The sequence below is a fragment of the Rhinolophus sinicus genome, chromosome 2, assembly GCF_057876585.1.
Source record: "Rhinolophus sinicus isolate RSI-liver-muscle chromosome 2, RSI-T2T, whole genome shotgun sequence".
Classification (NCBI taxonomy): Eukaryota; Metazoa; Chordata; class Mammalia; order Chiroptera; family Rhinolophidae; genus Rhinolophus; species Rhinolophus sinicus.
In genome coordinates, this window is record NC_142502.1 from 141,681,721 (window position 1) to 141,705,871 (window position 24,151).

The following is a 24,151-nucleotide window of genomic DNA, read 5'->3' on the forward strand; positions in this document are numbered from 1 at the left end:
GGGGATCAGATATATGGTGACAGACTTGGCTTTCACAGACAAGACAACAGCATGGTGGTTACCAGAGGGAGATGGAAGGGATATAGAATAAGGTAAAGGGGATCAGATATATGGTGACAGAACACACAATGCAATATACAGGTGATGTATTATAGAATTGTACACTTGGAACCTCTATAATCTTATTAACCAATGTCACCCCAATAAATTTAATAAAATTTGTGAAGATTAAAGAAATGAAGGTCCTTTCAATTTCATTCTTAAATTCTGTTTAAATGTCCTCATATTTAAATAAGTAGCCCAAATGTCCCATGAATTAAAAGGTAATAATTCTTTAAATAAATCATTTTTAAAAAAGAAATAAAAAATATCTGTGTATCTAGGACACAATTAACAGAGTGAAAAGGCAATCTACATAATGGGAGAACATATTTGCAAATCATTTAATAAGGGGTTAATATTCAGAACTCCTCCAATTCAATGACCAAAAAATAAATAACCAATTCTAGAATGGGAATAGGACTTTAAAAGAAAGTTCTCCAAAGAAAATATACAAATGGCCAACAAGCCTATGAAAGAAGCTCAACATAACTAATTACTAGAGAAATGCAAATAAAAAACATAATAGTATATCATACTTCACACCATTAGGATGGCTACCACCAAAAAAAAACAAAACAAAACAAAAAAACAGAAACTAACAAGTGTTGGTGAGGATGTGGAGCAACTGGAACCTTTGTGCATGTTGGAGGGAATGTAAAATAGTACAGTCTCTATGGAAAAGAGTGGTTCCTCAAAAAATTAAAAATAGAATTATTATATTATCCAGCAATTCAACTCCTGCCTATATCCAAAAGAACTGAAAGCAAGATCTCAGAGTTAGTTACACAACCATGTTCATAGCAGCATCATTCACAACAGTGAAGAGATGGAAGAAACCCAAGTGTCCATTGACAGATGAATAGATAAATAAAACATTGTACAATATACATACAATGGAATATTATTCAGTCTTTAAAAAGGAAGGAAATTCTGACACATGCTACAACATGGATGAACCTTAAGGACCTTATACTAAGTGAAATAAGCCATCACAAAATGACAAATACTGTGTGATTCCACTTATATAATGTAGTCAAATTTTACTTGCTTTAATCCCCAAACAGTTCAGTTATTTTCATATATTTTAATTTCACATATATTTTACACAAAGCAAAAATTATTACTGCTTTACGTAGTCAATACTAGTTTATACGTATGCTCATGTTTTCCATCCTGAATGTCTATGCTTCCATACAGGGATTCTCCTGCTTGGCAAATACTGTACTCCATTTTTGTTGCCTAAGTCCCATGAGACTGCCCAAAGCTCTGTTTGGCCTTTTAACCCTCAGCTTGAAACACTAAAATAATTGGCAAATGTCACAAGAAGAAGAAAAGAAGCCTCAAAGTCCCGGCTGCCTTGGCTGTTTTCAAACATGAGTGTTCACCTTTCCTAGCTGTTTTCAGTGGGAAGTTTGGTCTTCAACCAGATACTTCACCTGTACCAGAAGTGAAAACCTTATTTTATACACTACTAACTCTTAGATAATTTATATGACCTTATATAGATAAAAAGCCACAAGTTTAAATTAAAGTATACATTTCTTATATGCTAGTAAGAGACATTTCAACTTCTGCCCAATTTTTAAAACCAATTTACTAATGGGACTCTATGCTATTCAACAGAAAAACGAAATGACCCCCAAAAGAGTAGAGTTTTCAAAGGCTGTATTTTGAAAGCAACAGTTCCAACAAACAAAGTTAAATACGATTTTGCTGTTATTTCATTTCACAAAGGATTGAAGTAAGATGCCATTGCTTTAGACAGGTTGAATTTGAAATGCTTGTGGATACAGTGGCGACTATCTAGATCTAAAATTCAGTAAAGAAATCTGTGCTAGGCCATAGATTTGGGAGTCAATAGCATGACATCAAGGGATTAAATAACACTACCCTTAAGGAATAATTTTCTATACACAGAGACAGAACATATAAATAAATAAATAAAAATCAATAAATAGATATTAAATATTAGATTTAATGTCAAATATTAGAAACTGGATGAGGAAAAATGTCACACAGAATAGAGGATGAGTAATTTGGGAAGAATGGGCATGTCAGAAAAGGATTTGGAAAGGAGTTGAATGTAGGCAAGATCTTTAAGCAGGGCAGGGGCGAGGAAAGGGGAACAGTGTTTCCAAAGGACATAAAAGAGCATGACGCATCCAAAGAATCAGTGGCAGTTCAGGGTCTTCTGGGCGATGCTAAGAAACCCAGGCTTCAGCCACTAAAAGATTCTGTACAGGAAAGCAAATACTGTCAGAATTTCTCTCTCTCTCTCTCTCTCTCTTTTTTTAATCTGTGTTTTTATTTTCTTAGCCAGATCGCTCAGGCAATAATGAGGAATATGAATGTGAGGGAAAGTGGAGATTTAGATTATTCATTTGTCTCAGCGAGACCATGGCATGAAGTAAAGCAGTGGCATCGGGGCTGGAGAAGAAATACATTTAAATGATTATGATGTACACATATAACAAGAACTCAATATATGTTATTTTCTGCCCTTTGTTACAAATATATATTTTGTTTTCCAGATTTCAGCAGTAATATTTCTTAGTGCTCATTATGCATATCACAATTATTGAAAAATTAAAATAACTATCCATAAGCTATGACTGATTTTGAATCATTAACTAACATGGATCAGCATCAAATATAAACAAATTCATCAGGCTCTTGCTAAAGCATTCAATCACATTTAACAAAGACAAATGCTCGTGTCGAATACTGTTATGGACTGAATTATGTCCCCCCCACTCCAAACTCATATGTTGAAGCCCTAACCCCTAATGTGACTACATTTGGAGACAGAGCCTTTAAAGAGATAATTCAGATTAAATGAGGTTATAAGGGCAGGGACTTCATCCAATATGACTGGTGTCCTTATAAGACGGGGGAAGACGCCAGGGATGTGCGTGTACAGAGAAAAGGCCATGTGAGGACACAATGAGGCCACCTGCAAGCCAAGGAGAGAGGGCTCAGGAGAAACTAAACCTGTCAACACCTTGATCTTGGACTTCCAGCCTCCAGTGCTGTGAAATAGTACATTTCTGTTGTATAAGCCACCCAGTCTGTGTGGCATTTTGTTATGACGGCCCTAGTGAACTGATACAAATACCAAACAGGATTTTTTTAGAATCCAAACTCATATAAGGTTTATATACTTCTATTCTACAAGTTTCCCAATTATGTTCCACATGTGGAATTAAGGTCATTATAAGTAGATAAAATTCTGATTAATACATAAGTTATAACAGTTGAAAAATGTTATTATTCAAATGGCAAAGCATTTTAAAGAGAGAGAATATGAATGTGAAGCTAACAGAATATGTGACATAAATACAATATTGAATAAAAGACAACAAACTCTGCTCAAATGTGTTAGTAAGATATGTGGTTTCACAAGTTGGAATGGCAAAGAAATACTTCTGAAATAGGAATGCATAATTATAAACATTCTAGTGTAAACATTATAGATGAAACTATAGCCTAAAACTAAGGGATTACGATTTGAATTCACAAAATACAAAATTAGAAAAAAGAGCACAACGCAATCAAATGAAGTATGTATAGAAGTAACCAATCAATCCAGGAAATATATATTCAGTTGTTTTAGAAGGCATCATGGTGATTCAAAAGCATCATTAGAAAAATATAAAGGAAAATGCACAAATATAATATGCCTAAACACAACCTAAAATTGTTTTGATAGTTACAATACATACAACAACTATTCATAAAGCTAGCTTTCTAATATCTAAATGAGACACTAAATAAGCAGGTATTTAAGTCTGAGTGATTCAATTTTCAAGTCTAGAGTCCCCAGTTCCAAGCCTTGCATTAATCAGCGTGTCTACATCTGAAACGTTTAATTCTTAAAAGCCTCTAGCAGGATTTGCAGTAATGCATACTGAGAGAGTGCAAACCAGTAGATACATGATAAAGCTGCTAACCTTTAGGTCAATGTGTTTTATGAGGCTTTTAATACAGGATAGCATAGATCTACATAGTCACATGCCATTGAAATAATATAATTATATGCTACCTGTCATTTCATTTTACCTGTAGCAGTTTGCCCCATAAATGCATGATGTCCTCTTGACCTTGTTTTCTTCAGAACCTTGTGGAACTGAATCAGTTGCCGCTGCAACTGAGGGATCAGAGCTGGGCTCAGGACGAGCTCCTTGAGACTCAGCGTGGAAGGACTTTCCTTGGGCACTTGCACAACTCTCAGAATAGCTCACTGCCTCTTCTTTATCTGGAGTTCCTTTAGTGATGATTTTATGTTCAGAAAACTCACTAAGTCCCTCTGTTGGGATTTTGTTTCTCTGTGTATTAGTCTTCATATTATTCACCTCTGTGTCACTTGTTGTGATTGCAGGAAATGACTGTGGCATTTCCTGTGAGACAAATCAGAAGAAAAAACGGAAATAAATGAAACATGTTTTAAAAGAAGTATGTAAGTTTAAGCATAAAGGCATGAAACTACAAGATTCGTGCAATATGTAAATCTTAAAAACTTTAAGATTTACATTTAAAGTTATTAAAATACTATTTTCTATATCTTTAGTTGAATAACTTTAAAACAATACGTAGTTATAAGAAAAGAAATTTAGAGTTGTATCAAACTTGTTACAATCATGTCAAACATTCAGTGAAAAATAATCATATGAAATAACAAGTGAAACATAAGAGAATACACTTGCTTTCACTTTAATGTAATCTTCCCCCAAAAACCTACTAAGTTCTTAAATTTCCTGTTCAACAATGTGTCACACTCTTCATATGCATTGTCCTAATAATTTCTTGTAAGTTACTGCAATACTTTATTTCTACCTATAATCATGATTTTCCCTATAGCTGAATGATAAAATTGCTCCTTCCTCACAGAAAAATTTACATGAAGCTATGCTATGACCAACTCAGAAAATAAACATGATTCCTTTGACATGATCTGAATAAAAGTTTCAGTTTAACCAATTAGAGCTGTTTTGAACCAAGTAACTACTCTCATTAGCACTGTAGAAACGTTTTAATTTGTACTTAACACCGGCACAAAGAGTAAATGTAGTCTTGTCCAATGACCTTTTAATTACTTACACTTCCTGTGACATACAAACACTGCTCAGATAAACTCCAGTCCTTGTGGAAACCATTTCCAGGAAGTGATGACCACAGAGCAGAGACATGTGATGCTCACCCCCATTGATACCTAAGGACTCATGTATGCTGGCTGCCATCTGGAAAAAGCTGGTTTTGGCTACTACTTAATATCCAACAGCTCTAATTTCTTGAGAAGATATTAACATGGCTTCTTTTGGACTAATTACTTAAGTGTTTTTCTTTTTTTTTCTTTTTTTTTAAGAAACTTTAAAATACTATCCAAACTGACCAAAGATCTTGCAAAAGGAACCTAGGTCTTATGTTTCTTGTGTAGTTATAAATAACCTATAGGAAAAGCAACCATGTGGCTACCTCTTAGAGCTGGCCCTCAGCTGGTGGCATTTATAGCACAGTCCTCTAAAACACACACTTTTCTCCCAAGCTGCTCGACCACACCCCAATTTCATCTCCCTCTGCTATAGGACCGACACATGCCAGCGACTGGAACGCTAGGATAGGAATGGGGCAATCCTGACCCACCTCCTCACATGGCAGTACCCCCGCCTGGGTTAACTCTCACCAGTTTTCTTTTTCCCTGTTCACATACCCATAGGGCAGGTCAGCAAATCCACTGGCTAAGCTGATGTCCAATTAAATGCCAGTCTCACAAGTAATTCTCTTAGAGCTCCTCTCTTCTCTTGATTTTAGAAAGGGAAAAAATAACTTCTCCCCCCAAACATAGCACTCTGCCACATCTTAAAACCTTCTTGTCTCTCAGTTCTCTTTGTACAAAGCCTGGGGATGGGACAGGAAACACTTCTCATACTTTCAATAAAAAACCCACAGGAAAAGGTCTGGCTCTTACTGCTGGGGGCTCCTTTCAAACACGAAACTTATGCTTAGTATTTCTGTCCCCAGCTGTGGCCCCCAACAACAGTTTGGGGACAATAGAAGTACATATCCCACTCAACATCCTTCACACATATAGGGGGAAAGAAAGGACATGGCTAGGGAAGCAGTTAAATAAATTAGAATACATTCTTACCATGAAACACTATGCAGAGGTTGAAAAGAAAGAGGTAGATATATCAGTATATAAATATAATGTATGTGTGTATATATGTATGTATATATATACATATATATAAATGAAATTAAACAAGAACACTATATATACTATAATTCCATTTAGCTTTTAAAAAATATTCCCTACATATCTATTTGTGTCCTTACTTGTGTAAATCCAAACAAAAAGGTTTAGAAGGATACAAATCAAAACATTATTAGGACAATAGGCTTGGAGGATGAGGCAAATTAAGATTTTCACTTTTTACTCTTCATGCTTCTGAATATTTTTTAATAACAAGCATGTATTATTTCGCCATTTAATAAATGAAAAACAAACCAAAGAAAATGAAATAAAATACAAAATATGAAATGGTTGGCATCATATTTCAACTCCCACTACTTCTATGAAATGCAAATAAGGATTTGGTTTTCTTTTAATATCAAGGCATGCTTTTCACATATTAATTTATTCTGAGAGAAAAAAATGATAAAGTCACAGATACCAATATATGGATCGGGGTACTCAAATACATTTTAAGAGACACAAAAGCTGGAATTCATATGCTCTTCATGGAACTCCATGACATATTGATATTCAGTAGACCCTTGGCATTAAAGAATTTGACATTCATGGTTTCAGTTATTTATAAATGATCACCCAAATCTATTACATGCAGCAATCTTTATAAGTTTGCTGAGATATCAATTTTTACTGTGCCAATTACAAAGCTCATAAGCCAGAACAAGTCACTGAACTGGCAAGTGAGGGAACAGGAAAGATGGAAGGTGCTCTGTACTTAGAAGAAGTAGGGGAAAGGCAGAGAGCTCCGTATTTTATAAGTATCCACATTTCTTATTTCTTAGAGTAGCTGAAAATGTGAAGAATGAAGTGCGGGAGACTAGAGATTCATTATAGAAAGGCCAGATCCCTTACACTATAAAAATACATGCTAGAGACCTCAGGGATCAAGAAGCATGGAGCTAGCGGAAGGTGACCTTGGTGCTTGGAGGCAGCTGGAATGTACTATATTAAGGCTATTGAAATCGTCTAACTTGACCAACAAGCCCTCCCTCATCCCTCAACCATATGAACTTCTTAGGAACTACAAGGGACAGGATAAAGAATTTCCCCCAATATGAGTTCAGTGAGGTAATCTGTTGTTTCCAAGCTGCCCTTGGAATAATGTCTATGTTAATAAATTGTCTTAAAAGTCCTGGATCAATCCCATTAGCACCCACACACTAAAGACCAGAAAATCCTAAACTTGGCCCCAAATACACTCTCGAGCTTCAAACTCATATAGCATTCCACCCCTAGCTAGATATTTCTTCCCCAATATTGCAGGCACCTCAAACTCAAAATGTCAAAACTGAAATCCTCCCTCTGTATTCTGAATCATATGTTCGGTCAACACAATTTAGCCATTCATTCTAGCCACAACCTAAAAAGTCTATTTTTCCCTCACTTTCCCTAGATCCAAGCAATAAATCCTGCAGTTTTGCTTCCTAAATATGTCTCTCATCCAATGCCTTTGCATCGTCCTTAATACTACTGCCCCGGGTCAGATTCTCTTTATTTCTTGACTATGTGGATGCCCTAATCTTCTCCCTCATGCCCCTATACTTTACTTTGTTTTCTTCCAATCTCTCCTCTGAAGAGCTGCCAGGATTATTTATGTAGCTGAGAACATTTCAAGGTCCTCCCTCCAGGAACTAGTCCCCACTGATGGCTTCACCCTCATCTAACACTGCTGCCTGACGGTGCACCAAGCATTCTAAGAACAGTAGTTCCCAGTATACTATGTGTATCCCCTCTGCTCTTAGACCTGCTGGCCCACCCACCTGGAATGGACTCCTACCTCTACCTCTTCTGCACCTGGTCATGCCTACTGCTCTTCTGTTAAAATTCAGCTCAGATCACTTCTTTTAGGAACCCTTCCCTTGGAATCGTCCAGCTGGCTTAGGTAGTCTTCCTCAAAGCTCCCATAAAAGCCAATGTGGTGACATTATTCTATGATTTGAATCATGTCCCTCACAAACCTGTCTTATTCATCTTTTAATCCCAGATTCTAGCACACTGCCTTGCATGTAACAGAAAGACTGTTTAGTGTAATGATTATTAGAATAATCTTTGAAATACAAAATCAGATTTTGAATCTCAGCTTTGCCATCTCTTAACTTTTGACCTTGAACAAGTTGATTTAAACTCTCAGAACCTCAGGTTTTCTGATCCATAAACCAGGGATATAAACAACCGCATCACCAGCATTTTCTAAAAAGTAAATGAAATAAGTATATCTTAGTGTTGGATCTAGCCCAGGATAAGAACTCACTAAATAGTTGCTTGTTTTCTAGGTGTTGTTGCTGTTAACAGCATAATTAATGCCACTATATTGCTACTATTTGCTTAATGAATGCTTATTGAATGAATGAATGACGAATGAAAAGATGTTTCTATGGGACTGATCAGAGCTGTGCTATAAATGGTACTAACCCAAATGGCCAATCAGGAGCAAAGGGTGTAAGATTCTTTGATGTAGTAATCCCATACTGAGGAGCTCTGGGGGATACAGCCTTCATTAAGAGAAAGCTGTATAAATAAGAGTTATAATCTTCATCTCCCCTGCTACCTCCATGAGGGTAAATGAGAGACTCCACAGCAGGCATCTGTATGTAGAGAAATGAGATACTTAATAGCCAGCTTATTTGCTTCAGCAATTATTACCACCAGGGGAAGCTGCATATACAGGACAGAGCGGGCAGAATAGCTGGAAATGGCTCTCATTGCCAAAGCATCCACTTCAGTATACTCCATATACTCTGAATGAAATGTTTGCAAGTTTGCTTCTAAATGATATGGATGTAACAGAACTCTCTGTCCCTGATTTTTATCCCCGCTGTGAGACAGACTTTCATTTCTATGAGACAGCTTTCATAGATATGCCACCATTGCCTCAAACCAAACAAGTCCCTCCTGCCCCTTCCTTTCCCTTCCCTTGCCCAACTGCCACATCTACTGCTTCCCCCCTGCTCTGTTAAGAACATTCTCAATACCTCTTCCTCCATATTCTGTTAGTCATCAGTTTTGGTAATTCTGTCTCCGAAGTGTCTCTCACATTTCTCTGCTTCTTTCTGGTCCCAATGCTACCATTCTAGTTCAGATCTTCATTCCCTGTGGCCTCCTGTGATAGCTTGTTGGGCAGGCTCTGCCTGCATCTTACATATCGCGGCTACACACTCCTAACCACATGACTCTCACTCAAAACCCTTCCAAAAGTTCTAAAGACATAAAATACAGTCCTCATTTCTTATTTAAGCTAGTTTTCAAGCACCATTGTGACTTGTTCAGTAGCTTCCTCCCCTTATCTCGCCCATCCATAGCCACACACACAGCCCCGCATGCATGCACAAGACGTCCCATGGAGATGTACTTTTATGGACCACACACGCTTTCCTGCCTCTGTGCCTCTGCTCACACTATGCCCTCAGGGACGGTGCTCCTCCTCTCCAACCCACCTTGCTAATCTGCCACCCCAGCCATCTTTCTACACCCAACTCAAAAACCTTCTTCGAAAGAGGTTAAATAAGCATCTTCCCACTCCCCCGCTTATGGTGTACCCCAATGTTCCCCACCATTCCAAGCCTCCTCATATGTTAGGTTGATCTTGACCAACCTAAGAAAACTATAGTTCTTTTCCTCCTCTCTGAATTTACCCAAATCTAACTATAGTATCCAAAAAAGTCCTGGAGTGCCTACTGTTTATTTCTTCCTAGACTTCCTTCCTCCATTCATCTCATAATGAACAGACACATGACTCAGAAAGGCATAATAATACTACCTCATCTTTCTGACCACTGTGAATGGTTGAAGTGGAGATTCCATAATCCAACTCCCTAGAATTTAACACTGAAGCAACCATAGAGAAACTCTTGTTTTTTTTCTCTTAATTTAGAAAACTGGATGACACGAGCCGAGCCTGGAGCTGTGACCATGTAGTATGCCACGTGAAAAAAGCCTGCCAATAGTAGTGAAGAATGATTCACGAGGCAAAAATGGGAAAACCATAGACCAGCCTGATTTTGATCAAGTCCCTGGTACCAGCTGGTCCCTGTTATCTATAGTTCCTGCTGTTTTTTCCTTCCATTCTGGAAACTGAATTATTCCTGCATCTTTTTGTGGTAGATAGTCATTAAGATGGCTGCCAACACTCCCTCCCATTCCTTTATACACAAATCGCTTCATCAGTCAAGTGGGGTATATTCCCCATCCCTTGAATCTACACTGACATGGTAACTTGCTCTGACCAAAAGAATGCAGCAGAAATGATAACATACCAGTTCCAGTGAAGACACCTGGAAGCTTCTACTTGTACTCTCTTGAGATCCAGCTATCAGGTAAAGATTCTCAGTTTGGACTACTTAATGGTTAAGTGGACAGAGGGAGGCCCAGCCAGCTCCCAGCCATTCCATCAACCCTTGCTGAGGCACCATTCAGGTGAATGAAGCCCCGTTGGATGCTCCAGCCTCAGCTAAGCTCCCAGATGAATGCAGCCCAGCTGATAACAAAACAGTGTCATAAAAGAACTGCCTAGCTGAGCCCAGCAAACCCACAGAATCATAAGAAATAATAAACGATTGTTGTGTTATGCCACGGAGTGTTGAGGTAGCTTGTTTCCCAGCAGTAGTCAGTTGATATGCTTTACAGTACTATTTTCTTAAGTTGTTTCAGTTAGCGCTTCCTTCTGTCATTTACAATAGAGTCCTAACTAGATTGTGTACAGAGCACACCATCCTTTTCTTTAAATTTAATAGATTTAAGCACCCTCACTTTCACCCTCAAATTAGACAATTACGTAACTAGTAAGTAGTTGCAAAAAGACATAAGAGAACTGATGAAAAATGGACTATTTCAGAGGAATTATCGGCATTATCAGAAGTTACTAGAGTCACAAAACTCTTGCAGACAGAACATATTGTGTAGACACAATACTCATGGTAGAAAAATCCATTGTGCTCCAAATGAAAAGACCTATGTTTGAGGCCCAAGGCCTCTAGCAATGTGATCTTGGACCTCAGTTTCCTTTAAGGTGTTGAATGACGGTACGTCAGTAGGTCTCAACTTTGAGTGAACATTACAATTGACAGAGTTTATTTAAAATCATACTGACACACAGGCCACATAGACCAACTGAGTCAGAATCTCAGGAGTAGGACCCAGTGCGGGTAAGGTGGTACCTGCCCTTTCTTTCCACTTCTTTCCTCACTCTTTCCCAGTGAATGTGACTGATTTTTTCTAAGTAAATTGACCCAAGTCCACTCTGCAGGCCTGGCCGAACTGTTCTTGGTCCCTTGTAATTGCCAATCTCCTACCATTAAACTAAATAGGTGGGCCCAGCCTCTTGTTTTCACTCATTTTTAACTTTCCCTCCACCTGTTCTGCACTGTAGACATCCCTTCGGGACCAGCTGCAAGCCAGTGTTAAGACTGAAACTGGGTGGGGAATGGAGGGTAGGGTTTGGAAAGGCCTGTTTGCATCTCAGTATAAGTCATTATTTCTGGCCCAGCTTTACCAGAGAGCGCTGCATAAAGGGTTATGAAAAGGTTATGAAAAAGGGTTAGGAAAACCTTGAGGCATTTTTCCTGTGCTATGAGAGGTGAACCTCCCTCAGAAACCCTAAGACAAGGAAAAGCAATTGGCCAAGTAGAGCTCAGGCATTCCTAGAACCTGGCTGAATACTCCCTTGATGTCATCAAAATATCAAATACTTCATATTATTTTGGATCTGTTTACTGCTCCTCTCATATACTCTACCAATTAAGATGCTCCTGCAAGTTGTACTTGTGATTACCAAACTTTATGGGTTTAAATAAACATAGTAAAACATGAATACTATAGATTGTCTTCTGAAAAAAAAAACCTCCTTCTTGGGGGAAAAAAGGCAGTCGTATTAATATATTCAGAGAGTAGAGCATGTTAGGGCTCAAAGTAAACAAGTTTTACCTTAATAAGTTTTTATGGCCAATACATGAGTCAGAAAACATTTTGTTTTCATTTATTAAACTTGACTCCATAAGGAATTGAGCCTATAGTCATTAGATCTCACTTCTCTAGCTGGACGGAAGGACCCAGTGAGAAGCTGGATTTGCTCTAACGTGAGAGGAGGCAGGAGTGAGGGGAGTACTATAAAGTGAGGGGAGTACATTTCACCCTCTGACAAGCTTCTAGCCTTTCAATCATTCCAGTGCACACTCTTCTAAAACCAATTCTACTCCTTTGGCTCTCCTAGAGACTAAAATGATGGTGACCCATGGAGGTCAGCCCTAGGTCTACAGGATCGTGAAAACTGTCATCTAATGCACCTCTTCCTCTACCAAGAGGAAGAATACTTGGCCTTTCTGCCCTGGGCCTACCTCTTATTTTCTTCTCTCTCTTTTCAAATGCATCTAATATGGGCCTCATTTTCTTTAAGTACCCAATGTTAAAGAATGCATAAATCATTCAAACCATTTTAGTGAGTTACCAAAACCTGAAAGAGAAGGTTTATAAATACTGTGTTAGCCCTGAAGTAATCCTGCAACAGACTATTAAGAATGGGCCCATTAGTTGTTCTTCTCTTCACAGTTATCGAGAAAAAGGTGGTTAAAGGTGTTTGCGAATGGTCAATAAAATAGAAGAAACAAAGTTTTTAGAATGGAGGTGCCAATTATAACCAGAGTCGAGTGGTCTCCACTTTTTTCCCAGTTTGAAAATATCTAAATTAAATAGCTTGGTTTTCTACAATGCAAATACTCTATTAAAGACTAGTTTCAATAAGCCAAAAAAACAAACAAACAAACAAAAAAAACCTGGGCTATTTTTCATCTTCATAAACTTCAGAAACATTAATATAAAGCAATTTTGGTTTTTCCTTTCTGTATATAATATAAAATTAATTCCTATCTAGAACACTTGATGAAGAAAGCAATCAGACAATGAGTTTTTAAAAAAATCACCTTGGATGAAATAATAGATTCTTCCTGATGAGCATTTTTGCACTTTTTTCCTGTGTCTTGCTCTGCTGATGTCCTTTCTGGGCTTCCTGGTGAAATTAGTCGCTTTCTTCCTCGCTGCGTTATGTTTCCTTGGGTTTTACCTTTGCAGATTCCTTCTTGACTTTCCTGGATTACATTATTATCTAAAACACACACAAAGAAAGAGGAGAAGAAAATTGTCTCCTGTCAAATGTCAATAATCCATACCGCCAAAAAAATAAAAAGTGAAGAAAGAAAAAGACAAAAGGGTAAGTAAAATTAAAGTTCCATTTATGTTAATGCCAACTTGAAAACACTTATTTGCAAATCTCAAAGAGTATTAAGCAGAACAATAACCAAGAGCTCCAGCCCTGTGTCAGCCAGGCCAAGACGCTGCTAATGGGATGACTTCCCCCTTTAACTGTTGCACCTCACCTCTCTGAACTTTGGTATTGTCATCTGGAAAAGGGGAATTATAATAATAACTCATGGAGTTATTAGGAGGAATAAATGAGGTAAGATATATAAACTCTCTAGGAGAGTACCTGATATATGTTAGCTATCATATTGTTTTAATTTTAGCATTGAATTTCTCTAACAGAAAAATCTGACCTATAGCTATCCAATGAATTTTATATATACTTATGGAGCTCTTAACATCCACAGTGAGGAATTCAACTTAAGTTACCTTAAATACAGATTAAGAACCCAAAATTACCCAAAAGGGAGAGTGACCTCCATAAACTTCTCCGATAAAGAAACTAGGCCTCAATCTAGGCTGACATGTCTTACTTCGCAAGGTTCAATATACTTAGGAAACAGCTCAGTCTCATATTTCGTTAACAAATTCATGAACTGTCTAATCAGAAAAGAAGAAAGATCTATTATTTTCAGATGAAAATCTTCATGGCTAGTTCTCTCCTCTACACTCATATGATGGCTTGCTGAGGACAGAAACTTTATGTACCTTGTTCACTGTTTCCCCCCTTCTGTCTTGAGTACTTAGAATGCAAAACTGGTGCTCAATAAATATGTTTGACTAAGTGAATTGTGAACATGAACCGAATTTGTCAAAGATTCCCCTGAGAGCCTGATATACGTTGGTATGACAATTAAGTTCGTGAACTCATCCTAGAAAAAGTGCTATATACCTCACTGTTGAATATAACTACGGTCACCTTTGAAGTCCTCCCCTTGGGAAGCTATGCACCAATGCCAGGGCCTAGCCCACCCTTCAAAGCAATTTTGGAACTCTATATCTGAAATGGCCATCAGAGCTGTCATCAGATTACCCTTACATGTCCTGAATGTCATCAAAATGTATTCCTTTCAATATTTCCTTTATCTTCAGGCAAAGAAAGAAGTCATTGGGGGCCAGATCAGGTGAGTAGGGAGGGTATTCCAATACAGTTATTTGTTTACTGGCTAAAAACTCCCTCACATACAGTGCCATGTGAGCTGCTGCCTTGTCGTGAGGCAAGAGCGATGAATTGTTGGCAAAAGTTCAGGTCATTTTTGTCTTTTTCATGCAGACTTTTCAGCAGTTCCAAATAGTAAACTTGGTTAACTATTTGGCCAGTTGGTACAAATTCATAATGAATAATCACTTTGATATTAAAAAAGGTTAGCAACATCGTTTTGACTCTTGATTTGGACTGATGGAACTTTGTTGGTCATGGAGAATTGGCTGACTTTATGGAGAATTGTGCATTTTGACATTTTGTTTCAGGGTCATATTGGTACACCCATGTTTCATCACCAGTGATAACACAGCCCAAAACATCATCTTGCCTCTTCAAAAGGTCTTGGCAAACTTCCACTCTCCTTTGCTTTTGTTTATCAGTGAGCTCCTTTGGGACCATTTTTGTAAATAAAATAAAATTTTATTTACAGAAACAGGCCGTGAGCTCATGGGCTATAGTTTGCTCAGAGTTGTTCTAAAGGATATTCAAGTGGCCTAAAAAAACACTCCATTAAGTTCAGAAAAGAAATATTAATAGACTACTGTCCATATTACTAAACAGGAGCATTAGTTAAACCAATATAAATATAATGTATTTATCAAAATAAACTTATAAACTACCTAATAACTAAACTTTACCTAAATTATTTAAATATTTATTTTGAATCTAAATTAGAAAGCATTCCATATCATTTTAGAAACTATCAGAAATAGGACTGTACAGTTTGGTAAAACAAATGACCAAATGCTACAACAGTTATGAATTAGTCAAGCCAAGGGAAATAACCAACTATGGTAGTGCTTACTATGTTTATCTAAAAAATGTAAGTTAAATAAGACACAGCTTCTCTGTCCAAGTGGCAGTCTGCCACATTCCAAGTGTTAATATGTAAATAAAATTCTAAAATTAAAAATACATATATTTAAAATATTCAATTCTTTAAAATTCCAAATTCTCTACTACAAATATTCCTTCTAGGGACCAGAGTTAATTTCTTTTGCATTGAAATAAGCCATTTTGATATTGTTGTTAAAAGGTTTTACACAAAGAGTGTATAAAATAATCCAGGATAGGTACAGTTAAAGATAGAAATATAAAAGAAATTAACTATTAAAACAAATCAGTTTATTTATCTTAACATTACTAATTGCATTTACTTATATGAGTTATTATACTAATAAGCTATATGAATGATAGCTCAACTATATGCATATACGTCATTAAAATTACATCCATCCAATTTTAACCTCCAAAGGAACCACTCCTAAGTTACATTAATAATTTGATGTATATTCTTCTCAACTTTTTCCTAAGCTTAAGCAAATATATCTACAAACATACATATGAAACACACACAGAGCTAAAAGTATAAATGCTATTATTTCTGTGGGTTAAATACCTAAAATTAGAATTTCTATATCAAAATGTGCTGTGTATTTAAAAATTTAACAGGTACTGGCAAATAACTTTAAAAGGCTATACCAACTTATACTTCTACCAACTACCATGTTTCCCCCAAAATAAGACTGGGTCTTACATTAATTTTTACTCCAAAAGACACATTAGGGCTTATGTTCAGGGGATGTCATACTGAAAAATCACGCTAGGGCTTATTTTCTGGTTAGGTCTTATTTTCAGGGAAACATGGTATGTTTAATGATACCCATTTCTGTTAGCATTGGTTACTATCAACTGCTTTGATTTTGATGATCTTAAAACAAAAAAATGGTGTCATTTTACATTTTCCTATCTGATATAAGTCATATATTTATTTATTGGCTATTTGTATTTCTTCATCTGTAGTATGTATATACAATGCTCAAAATTTCTACTGAGTTTTTACCTTCTTTTTTGTTACTACTGTGTTTTCCCGAAAATAAGACCTAGCCAGACAATCAGCTCTGATGCATCTTTTGGAGCAAAAATTAATATAAGACCAGGTATTATATATTATATTACATTATATTATATTATATTATATTATATCATATATATTATATTATATTATATTATATTATATTATATTATATTATATTATATTATATTATATTATAGCTGGTATTACAGTAAAATAAGACTGGGTCTTATATTAATTTTTGCTCCAAAAGACACATTAGTTGATTGTCTGGCTAGGTCTTATTTTCGGGGAAACATGGTAAGTAGGCAATTATTAAAAACCTTCTATCTATTTTGTAAGTATGGCAGACAATATCTCCCAGCATATCGTTTGCCAGTGTATTTGCCTCTTAATTTGTTTACAGTGTCTCTTGCATACAAATATTTTTTTCCATTTTTAATATAGATAGATCTGTCAATTTTTCCCTTTTTGTTCTACGTTCACTATCATCTTAAGAAAGCCTCCCAGAAGTAATAAAAATATTTTCCCCATATTTTCTTCAAATGACTTCATAGTTTTAATTTTTTACATTAAAAATATTAATTCAATAGAAATGTATTTATGAATATGGTCTGAGTTAGTGTTCTATCATTATTTTCTTCCAAATTGAAAGCTAATTTTCCCAACATCATTTATAATAATAATGCATCCTTTCCACATCAATTTGAACTGATAATTTTTATATATTAAATGTATGTTATTCTGATCTGTTTCTAGGTATTTCATTCCTTTTTATTGGTCTAATTTACTTTTCCTATGCCAGAACTATTAACTACTAAGAGCAGGCACCACACCCAAATTGTGATATGGGAAAGTTCTGTAAAGACACAGTTATTCAAACTGTCTTTGAGCATATATATGAAAACCTCCTAAGTTACTTTATGTACAATGATGACCTAACTCTACTGCCAAAATCTGACATAGATGGCACACATGGAGAAAACTAACCACACTTGTGAATATAGATACAAACATTTTAAACTAAGTATTAGCAAATCTAATCTAATAGAGTATAAAAATAATAAGGCATTATGATAAAACTGAACTTATTCCAGCTGTTTATTCCAGGAATATAATCATGGTACATTAGGAAATCTACCAACATAATTAATTACATTAACACATGAAAATGCAAGACTCTATATCAAAAAAATTTTCAAAGAATTCAACATTTATTAAAAGAAGTAAAAATAAAATATCCTAAATATGATAAGAGTATCAGAATTGAATAACAATTCTATTAAATGCTGAAATACTAACAGGATTCCTATGAAAATCAGGAGCAGGACACAGATGCCAGTTTTACCCATTTTTCATTTCATTGAAATGAAATTAATTTCATTTCATTCATTCATTTCATTTATTGTCTGGCCCCTGAAATAAGACAATAAATTTAAAAACCAGTATATAGATCAGAAGAGCCAAAAGTATCATAATTCTGTAGATATGACTGCACAACTAGAAAATCCAAGAAGCTGAAAAAACTATTAGAATTAATTAGATATTTTAGCAGCATGGCTAGAAATAAAGTAAATATACAGAATAACTAGCACTTTTAGTAAATTTTGAACTATAGTCAAATTAAACAAAGTCAGTTCAATATTTATGATATACATTGAGTTGTCATACAGAAAATAATCACAGTACAAAATTAAATGCAAACCAAATAGATTGGGGATTACTTACTACTTCAGTCTTTATCAGCATCTGCTACTTTTCATGACTCCATGTTGGAGAGTTAAAAGATGGGGAAAGAAAAGTACTACAGAGTAGCATGATACCAGTGGAAACATAAAAGTTCCTTTTAAAACCTAGCAAGAGTGTCATAATCTAAGAGTTATGACTTGTCCTGGGCCTAGAAGGCTGAGGGAACACGGATAAATGGGTGTCAAGCAAGGGGAGGCTCTGATAGCCTTCGACCAAATATACTGACTTTCTGATCACTAAGGGACGTGAAGAAAATTTTAGTCCAGGTCTAAGAAACTCATGAAAACATCCAAGCTAGTAACTGGGGACCCAGAAAATAAAACAAACTGGAACTATACCCATGTAAAACAGAAAGGATAGCCTGATCACAGGCTATCTAAGGATTAAACCAGGAATTAAACTGAGAAAAGATCTAGGAGAGAACATAAGGGCATATTAAAACACACACACACACACACACACACACACGAGAGAGAGAGAGAGAGAGAGAGAGAGAGAGAGAGAGAGAGAGAGAGAGAGAGAATTTAGGTGGCTGTATGGTGACATGGTTCAGAGCATAGGCTCAAGTCAGGCAGAGCTAGGTCTCAATTACAGTTCTGGCATTTATTATGTGATCTTGGTTAAGTATTTTAATATCAATTAACGCTATCTGTCCTGTACTTAAATGACCCAGAAGGTTCCAAAATATCAAGTTGGTTTCAGATAATTAAATAAATGTCAATGAACACAGTATTGTATAAAGGCTACAAAAGACGTAAGAAAGTAACTTAACATCTAAATGAGCCTAAAATGCGTCCTGGAAATTGATTTTTAAAAATCACCAGCATTGGTCTATTGACCTGGATAATATATCATTTAAACAAACAAAATAATAACAATAAAATAAGAACTACCTAGCAGAAAAAGTTGAATTATTCCAATCTTTAATTAGCTGGATTCAAATACTAATTTACTTCTAAATCTACCTGTCTTTAAAGGAATTAAGCAAGGTAACTTTGCTCTTACGGGTACTGCCCCAAAGTCTAAATTTATAGCAAAAAGTATACCTGAATCCAAAGACTTTTCTAATTTTGAAGCTTTCACATTTTAAGTACATTGTTTTCTATATAATGTTCCTGTCCAAATCAATGTCAAATTACTCTCACTGTATGTTCAAGGTGAAGTACCTAAAAATGTGCTTCATGTTTTATGTGGTACATTTATCAAGTGAAAGTTAATAGCTATTTATAATTTGAAGCAAAACATATTTTGGACTACTGTAAGTAATGTAATAGTGGTAGCACAGAAGCAATCACAGCATGAAACTGTGAAACAAACGGACTTCTTTTGGCAGGGAGGTAGTTTGCATCGGTCCAATTTTAGTCAAGTAAAGTTATTCTTTCTATATTAGAGAAATTGTTCGACTGGGGGAAAGTGGTTGCCCCCTCTCCACTTCCCCCATTTGCTATCACCTGTCTGCAAATTGGGAATTAGCACATTAAATGAGAAATATCACTGATAAAAATATATTAAACAGTTAACGATGGGAAAGGGGATTAAAAACCATTGTAACGGAATAAAACTCTTACCAGGAAATTTCAGGTTTAGATATGAAAATTCTCCAGATGAAATCACATCTACCTCAACATATAATATACAACCTCTTTTTCCCATGAGATCACTCTGATCCAAACTAGCATTAAATGAGGAATATTCTATCCATAACATACTTGACCAAAAACTTTAGAAGACTTCTGTGACCACAATGCTGAATATTAGAAACAATAACTACTTGAAGGCACTAGAGAATGACCCAAAAGGCAGGACTGGAGAAGAGTCTAAGCTAGAAAAATTAACTCCAAACTGTGGAGTTCGTGAATTTGTGGCTTTTTTCCTGAGAGTATCCCCACTTTGGACGTGGCAGAAAGCTGAAGCCTTACTGGCTTAACTGGTCAGAGGACAGAATTCGAGGCTCATGGAGCAGGTGGACAGTCAGGGATAAAATCCTGGAAGGAAGAAAGCCTCAGAGAGCCAAGAACCAAAATTTACACATAAAATCAACCCAAATCTTTGGCTGATTACTAAACTACACATGCATGGGGGAAAGCCCCAGAAACCAGAGAAAATCAGCAGCTAGAAGCTGAAAGAACTAATCATAGACTGCAGCTGCTATCCACACAGGGGAAACAGAGTTTGGGGCCTGAATTAACTGCCTATTAGAAGAATATTGCCTATTAATTGTCTATTAGAACAAAAATATTTATTCAGAGGAACATAAAATCAAAAGTCTCTACAATATGCCTTTTATGACATCCAATATCCAATAGAAAGTCACTAGACAAAACAATAAACAGGAAAATATAACCTATATAAAAGAAAACAAGCAGTCAATAGAAACTGAACCTAAGATGACTGAAAAGTTACAAATAAAATGCTGACTATACTATAAGACAATGCAAGAAACATTTTAACAATCTTGAATCAATAGGAATACCCACAGATAGCATAAATCATAGTGATATCCGCCATGACAGTGAGCTATATATACTAACACAAGGGACACTTCTTCTTTAAATCCTTCAGCACATACCATTGTATGCCTGGCACTTTTTAATTTAATTTAATGAATTTATAAAGCCCTTACTATGCTGGCCTTTTATCTTAGACATAAAAACAACAGGTTTGTTTGAAAATCGATGTTAATGTAAGTCTAACACATAGGTAAATAGCACTTGTTAAATCAAAACATTAGCAGGATTTTTGATAAATGGCATAAAATAATAGCTTACGTTTTTAATTAGACTTCATGTACATATCTAAAAAAATATTAGGCTACATTATACGCTTACAGTATTATTTACTCTATCTCCATTTGTTCAAAAAAGCTTTCAAATACTGCTTAATGTTTTCTTGAAATAAAACCTACTTCCACTGCTGACTGGTGCTGACAGTTTTTGATCACTTAGATTTTCTGTTAACATCCACGCTGGAAGGATTCTTTTCCTCTGGGCAGTGTTTGACTGCTGCTTAGTGAAGTCTGTGCATTCACCTAGGAAAGTCTAAAAAGACACCTATTAATTACTAAAAATAATCATGCATCCTTAAAGAAATTATAAAATTATTTACTTTGCAGCAAACTACCATGAAAAAATACATTTGCAACTTTGGACTGAGTCAAATTTCTCAAACAAAGAAATTCATTATCTGTTAGTTGAAGATGTGATATTCTCTAGAGCTTAACTTAAAAATAGCAAAAGCAGGTAAATACTAAAAGTATTGTCAAGAAATGTCTAATTTCAGTTTTCTTATCTCTCCTTAAAATAACTTAAGGAACATGTTATAGATGTAGGAGATACTAAATTTCTCACCGCACTATTCATGGTAGAAGTCTGGGTCATCGTTATTTCTGTGCTTCTTGACAGCTGTGGGGCACCAGTTGTCTCATCAGGCAAATTCACCAAGGAAGATTCTGGTGTTTTAGTCAATAGGTGATCTTCATCAAGCATTTGACTATTTCTATAAAATAAAATCAAAATTCACTTATTAATCATTTAAATTCAGAACCTCTGTTGCCTACCATGTCATTATAAATGTGATTTTCTTAAGTACATCTAACTATTAAGTTTTGCTCCTTCTCTCAGACTTAGCAGAACAAAAGCTGCCTCTACAGGTCAGTGTTGGTGGTAGGAGAAGCTGCAGAAAAACAGAGCTCCTTCTTATCAATGGATGACAGGATTCTAGATTGTACGAGCCAAGTGGTTAGCATTTAACCATCAGAGGCTAAGTGGATGTTATTGGCGTAACAGACAGCCATGTTGGAATGGCACTGATCAGTAAGCATATGTAACAGTGTCTGTCTACCTACCTGGCTGGAGACCACATTTCCCAGCCTTTCTTACAACTCAGTGTAGCCACATACCTAATCTTTTTCAGGGGGGGTGTAAATGGAAGTGATATGTGCAAGATACTTGTCTCAGATCCTCTTCTTCATTTCCTTCCCACCAACTGGAAACACCAATGATGCAGCTCATTTGGAAGCTGTATGTTGAGGATGACAGAGCTACTCCACTAGCTTAGATACATTATGAAGGAGAGCACACCTACAACTCTAGACTATTATGCCACAGAAAAATAAATTCTACCTTGTTTAAGTACTGCATTTTGGGGTCATTCTGTTATGTAACTTAGCTTTTACTATAATACAGGTATCAACAGACTACAACACTTAGTCAAAATCCAATCTGATACCTGTTTTCATAAAGAAAGTGTTACTGAAACACAGCCATGTGCATTTGTTTACATAGTCTACGGTTGCTTTTGCACTAGAAGAACAGATTTGAGTTATTAGGGCATAGTTCACATGCCCTGCAAAACCAAAATAATTACAATCTGGTTAGTCCTTTACAGAGAAAGGTTGACAACATATATGTTAATGCATAGCCCCTTTTAAGAAAGTATTCAGTATTTCAGGTTTCATTTTTATTCTGCCTATTCAAATGTTGAATGTTTAACAAACGAAAGTAAAAACATTCTTAAATTAATGTAATATTGCCAAAATGCTTAAAAGGGAAGGCTATATGCTTTGAATCATATATTGAATGATGCAAATGTGATAAACATCTTCAATTAATAATAGCTATTATAGGTAACCTGATCTTTAGGCAAATGGTCTTTCAACTATTGTTACTACATGAGTAATAAGGATCAAAGTAAAAAAAATGAAAATGATTACTGCACATCAGAAATCATTCCATTATCATGGAACTATCTGGAAACTCTTAAATCACAAACTGAAAAAGAACTGAGAGTGAAATCAACACACTGAAGGAAATTTTACACACCAAGCTGAAAACAGAACATTTAATTTTTTAATATAAAAACAATTAATTTGGTTACTCTAAACTACAAGGTCTGACAATTAAGTTCGTGAACTTGTTACAACAATGTTGCTAACCTTTTTTTTTAATATCAGAGGGATTTTCATTATGAATTTGTACCAACTGGACAAACAGATAACCAAGTTTACTATTTGGATGTGCTGAAAAGGCTGCGTGAAAAAGTTAGACAACCTGAACTTTTCACCAACAATTCATGGCTCTTGCATCACGACAAGGCACCAGCTCACACTGCACTGTCTGTGAGGGAGTTTTTAGCCAGTAAACAAATAACTGTATTGGAACACCCTCCCTACTCACCTGATCTGGCCCCCAATGACTTCTTTCTTTACCCAAAGAGAAAGGAAATATTGAAAGGAAGACATTTGGATGACATTCAGGACATCAAGGGTAATACGATGACAACTCTGATGGCTATTCCAGAAAAAGCATTCCAAAATTGCTTCGAAGGGTGGACTAGGTGCGGGCATCGGTACATAGCTTCCCAAGGGGAGTACTTTGAAGGTGACCGTAGTGATATTCAGTAGTGAGGTATGTAGCACTTTTTCTAGGGTAAGTTCACAAACTTAATTGTCCAACCTCGTAGGCACACAAACAATTACCAAAACATATGTAAAATATTTACTACCTCTTTCAACACATTTAGCTTGATAGCAACAATATAGCAGATAATATTATTCATAACTAATAGCCTGAAAAAATACAATGCTGTTAAAGTGGGTGGTATTTTCAGTTTTATCAATACTAAAAAAATTCAAAATTTACTAATCCACAATCTGATTTAAGGTACAACACTGATCTTTCACACCAAGGGGACAAGCTAATTTGGACAGATATAAATTAAATTTAAATTGACATATAATATAAATAAGTTATCAGGTAATGACCATATTTTGTTTTGTAGAAATGTGTATTTCCCTGATTTTTGA

The 24,151-nt window shown here is 35.8% G+C and overlaps 1 protein-coding gene across 2 annotated transcripts in view; it reads right to left on the reverse strand.

Annotated features, from left to right (window-relative positions):
• Positions 1–24,151, reverse strand: part of APLF (aprataxin and PNKP like factor) — an 82,354-nt gene that overhangs the window by 33,505 nt on the left and 24,698 nt on the right. For both annotated transcript variants that reach the window (XM_019718313.3, XM_074332091.2), the window contains exons 4-7: positions 21,696–21,843; positions 21,254–21,386; positions 13,264–13,445; positions 4,162–4,499 (exon numbers count right to left, since the gene is read on the reverse strand). In XM_019718313.3, coding sequence (XP_019573872.3) covers positions 4,162–4,499; positions 13,264–13,445; positions 21,254–21,386; positions 21,696–21,843 — 801 coding nt within the window. The remainder of the gene's footprint in view (positions 1–4,161; positions 4,500–13,263; positions 13,446–21,253; positions 21,387–21,695; positions 21,844–24,151) is intronic.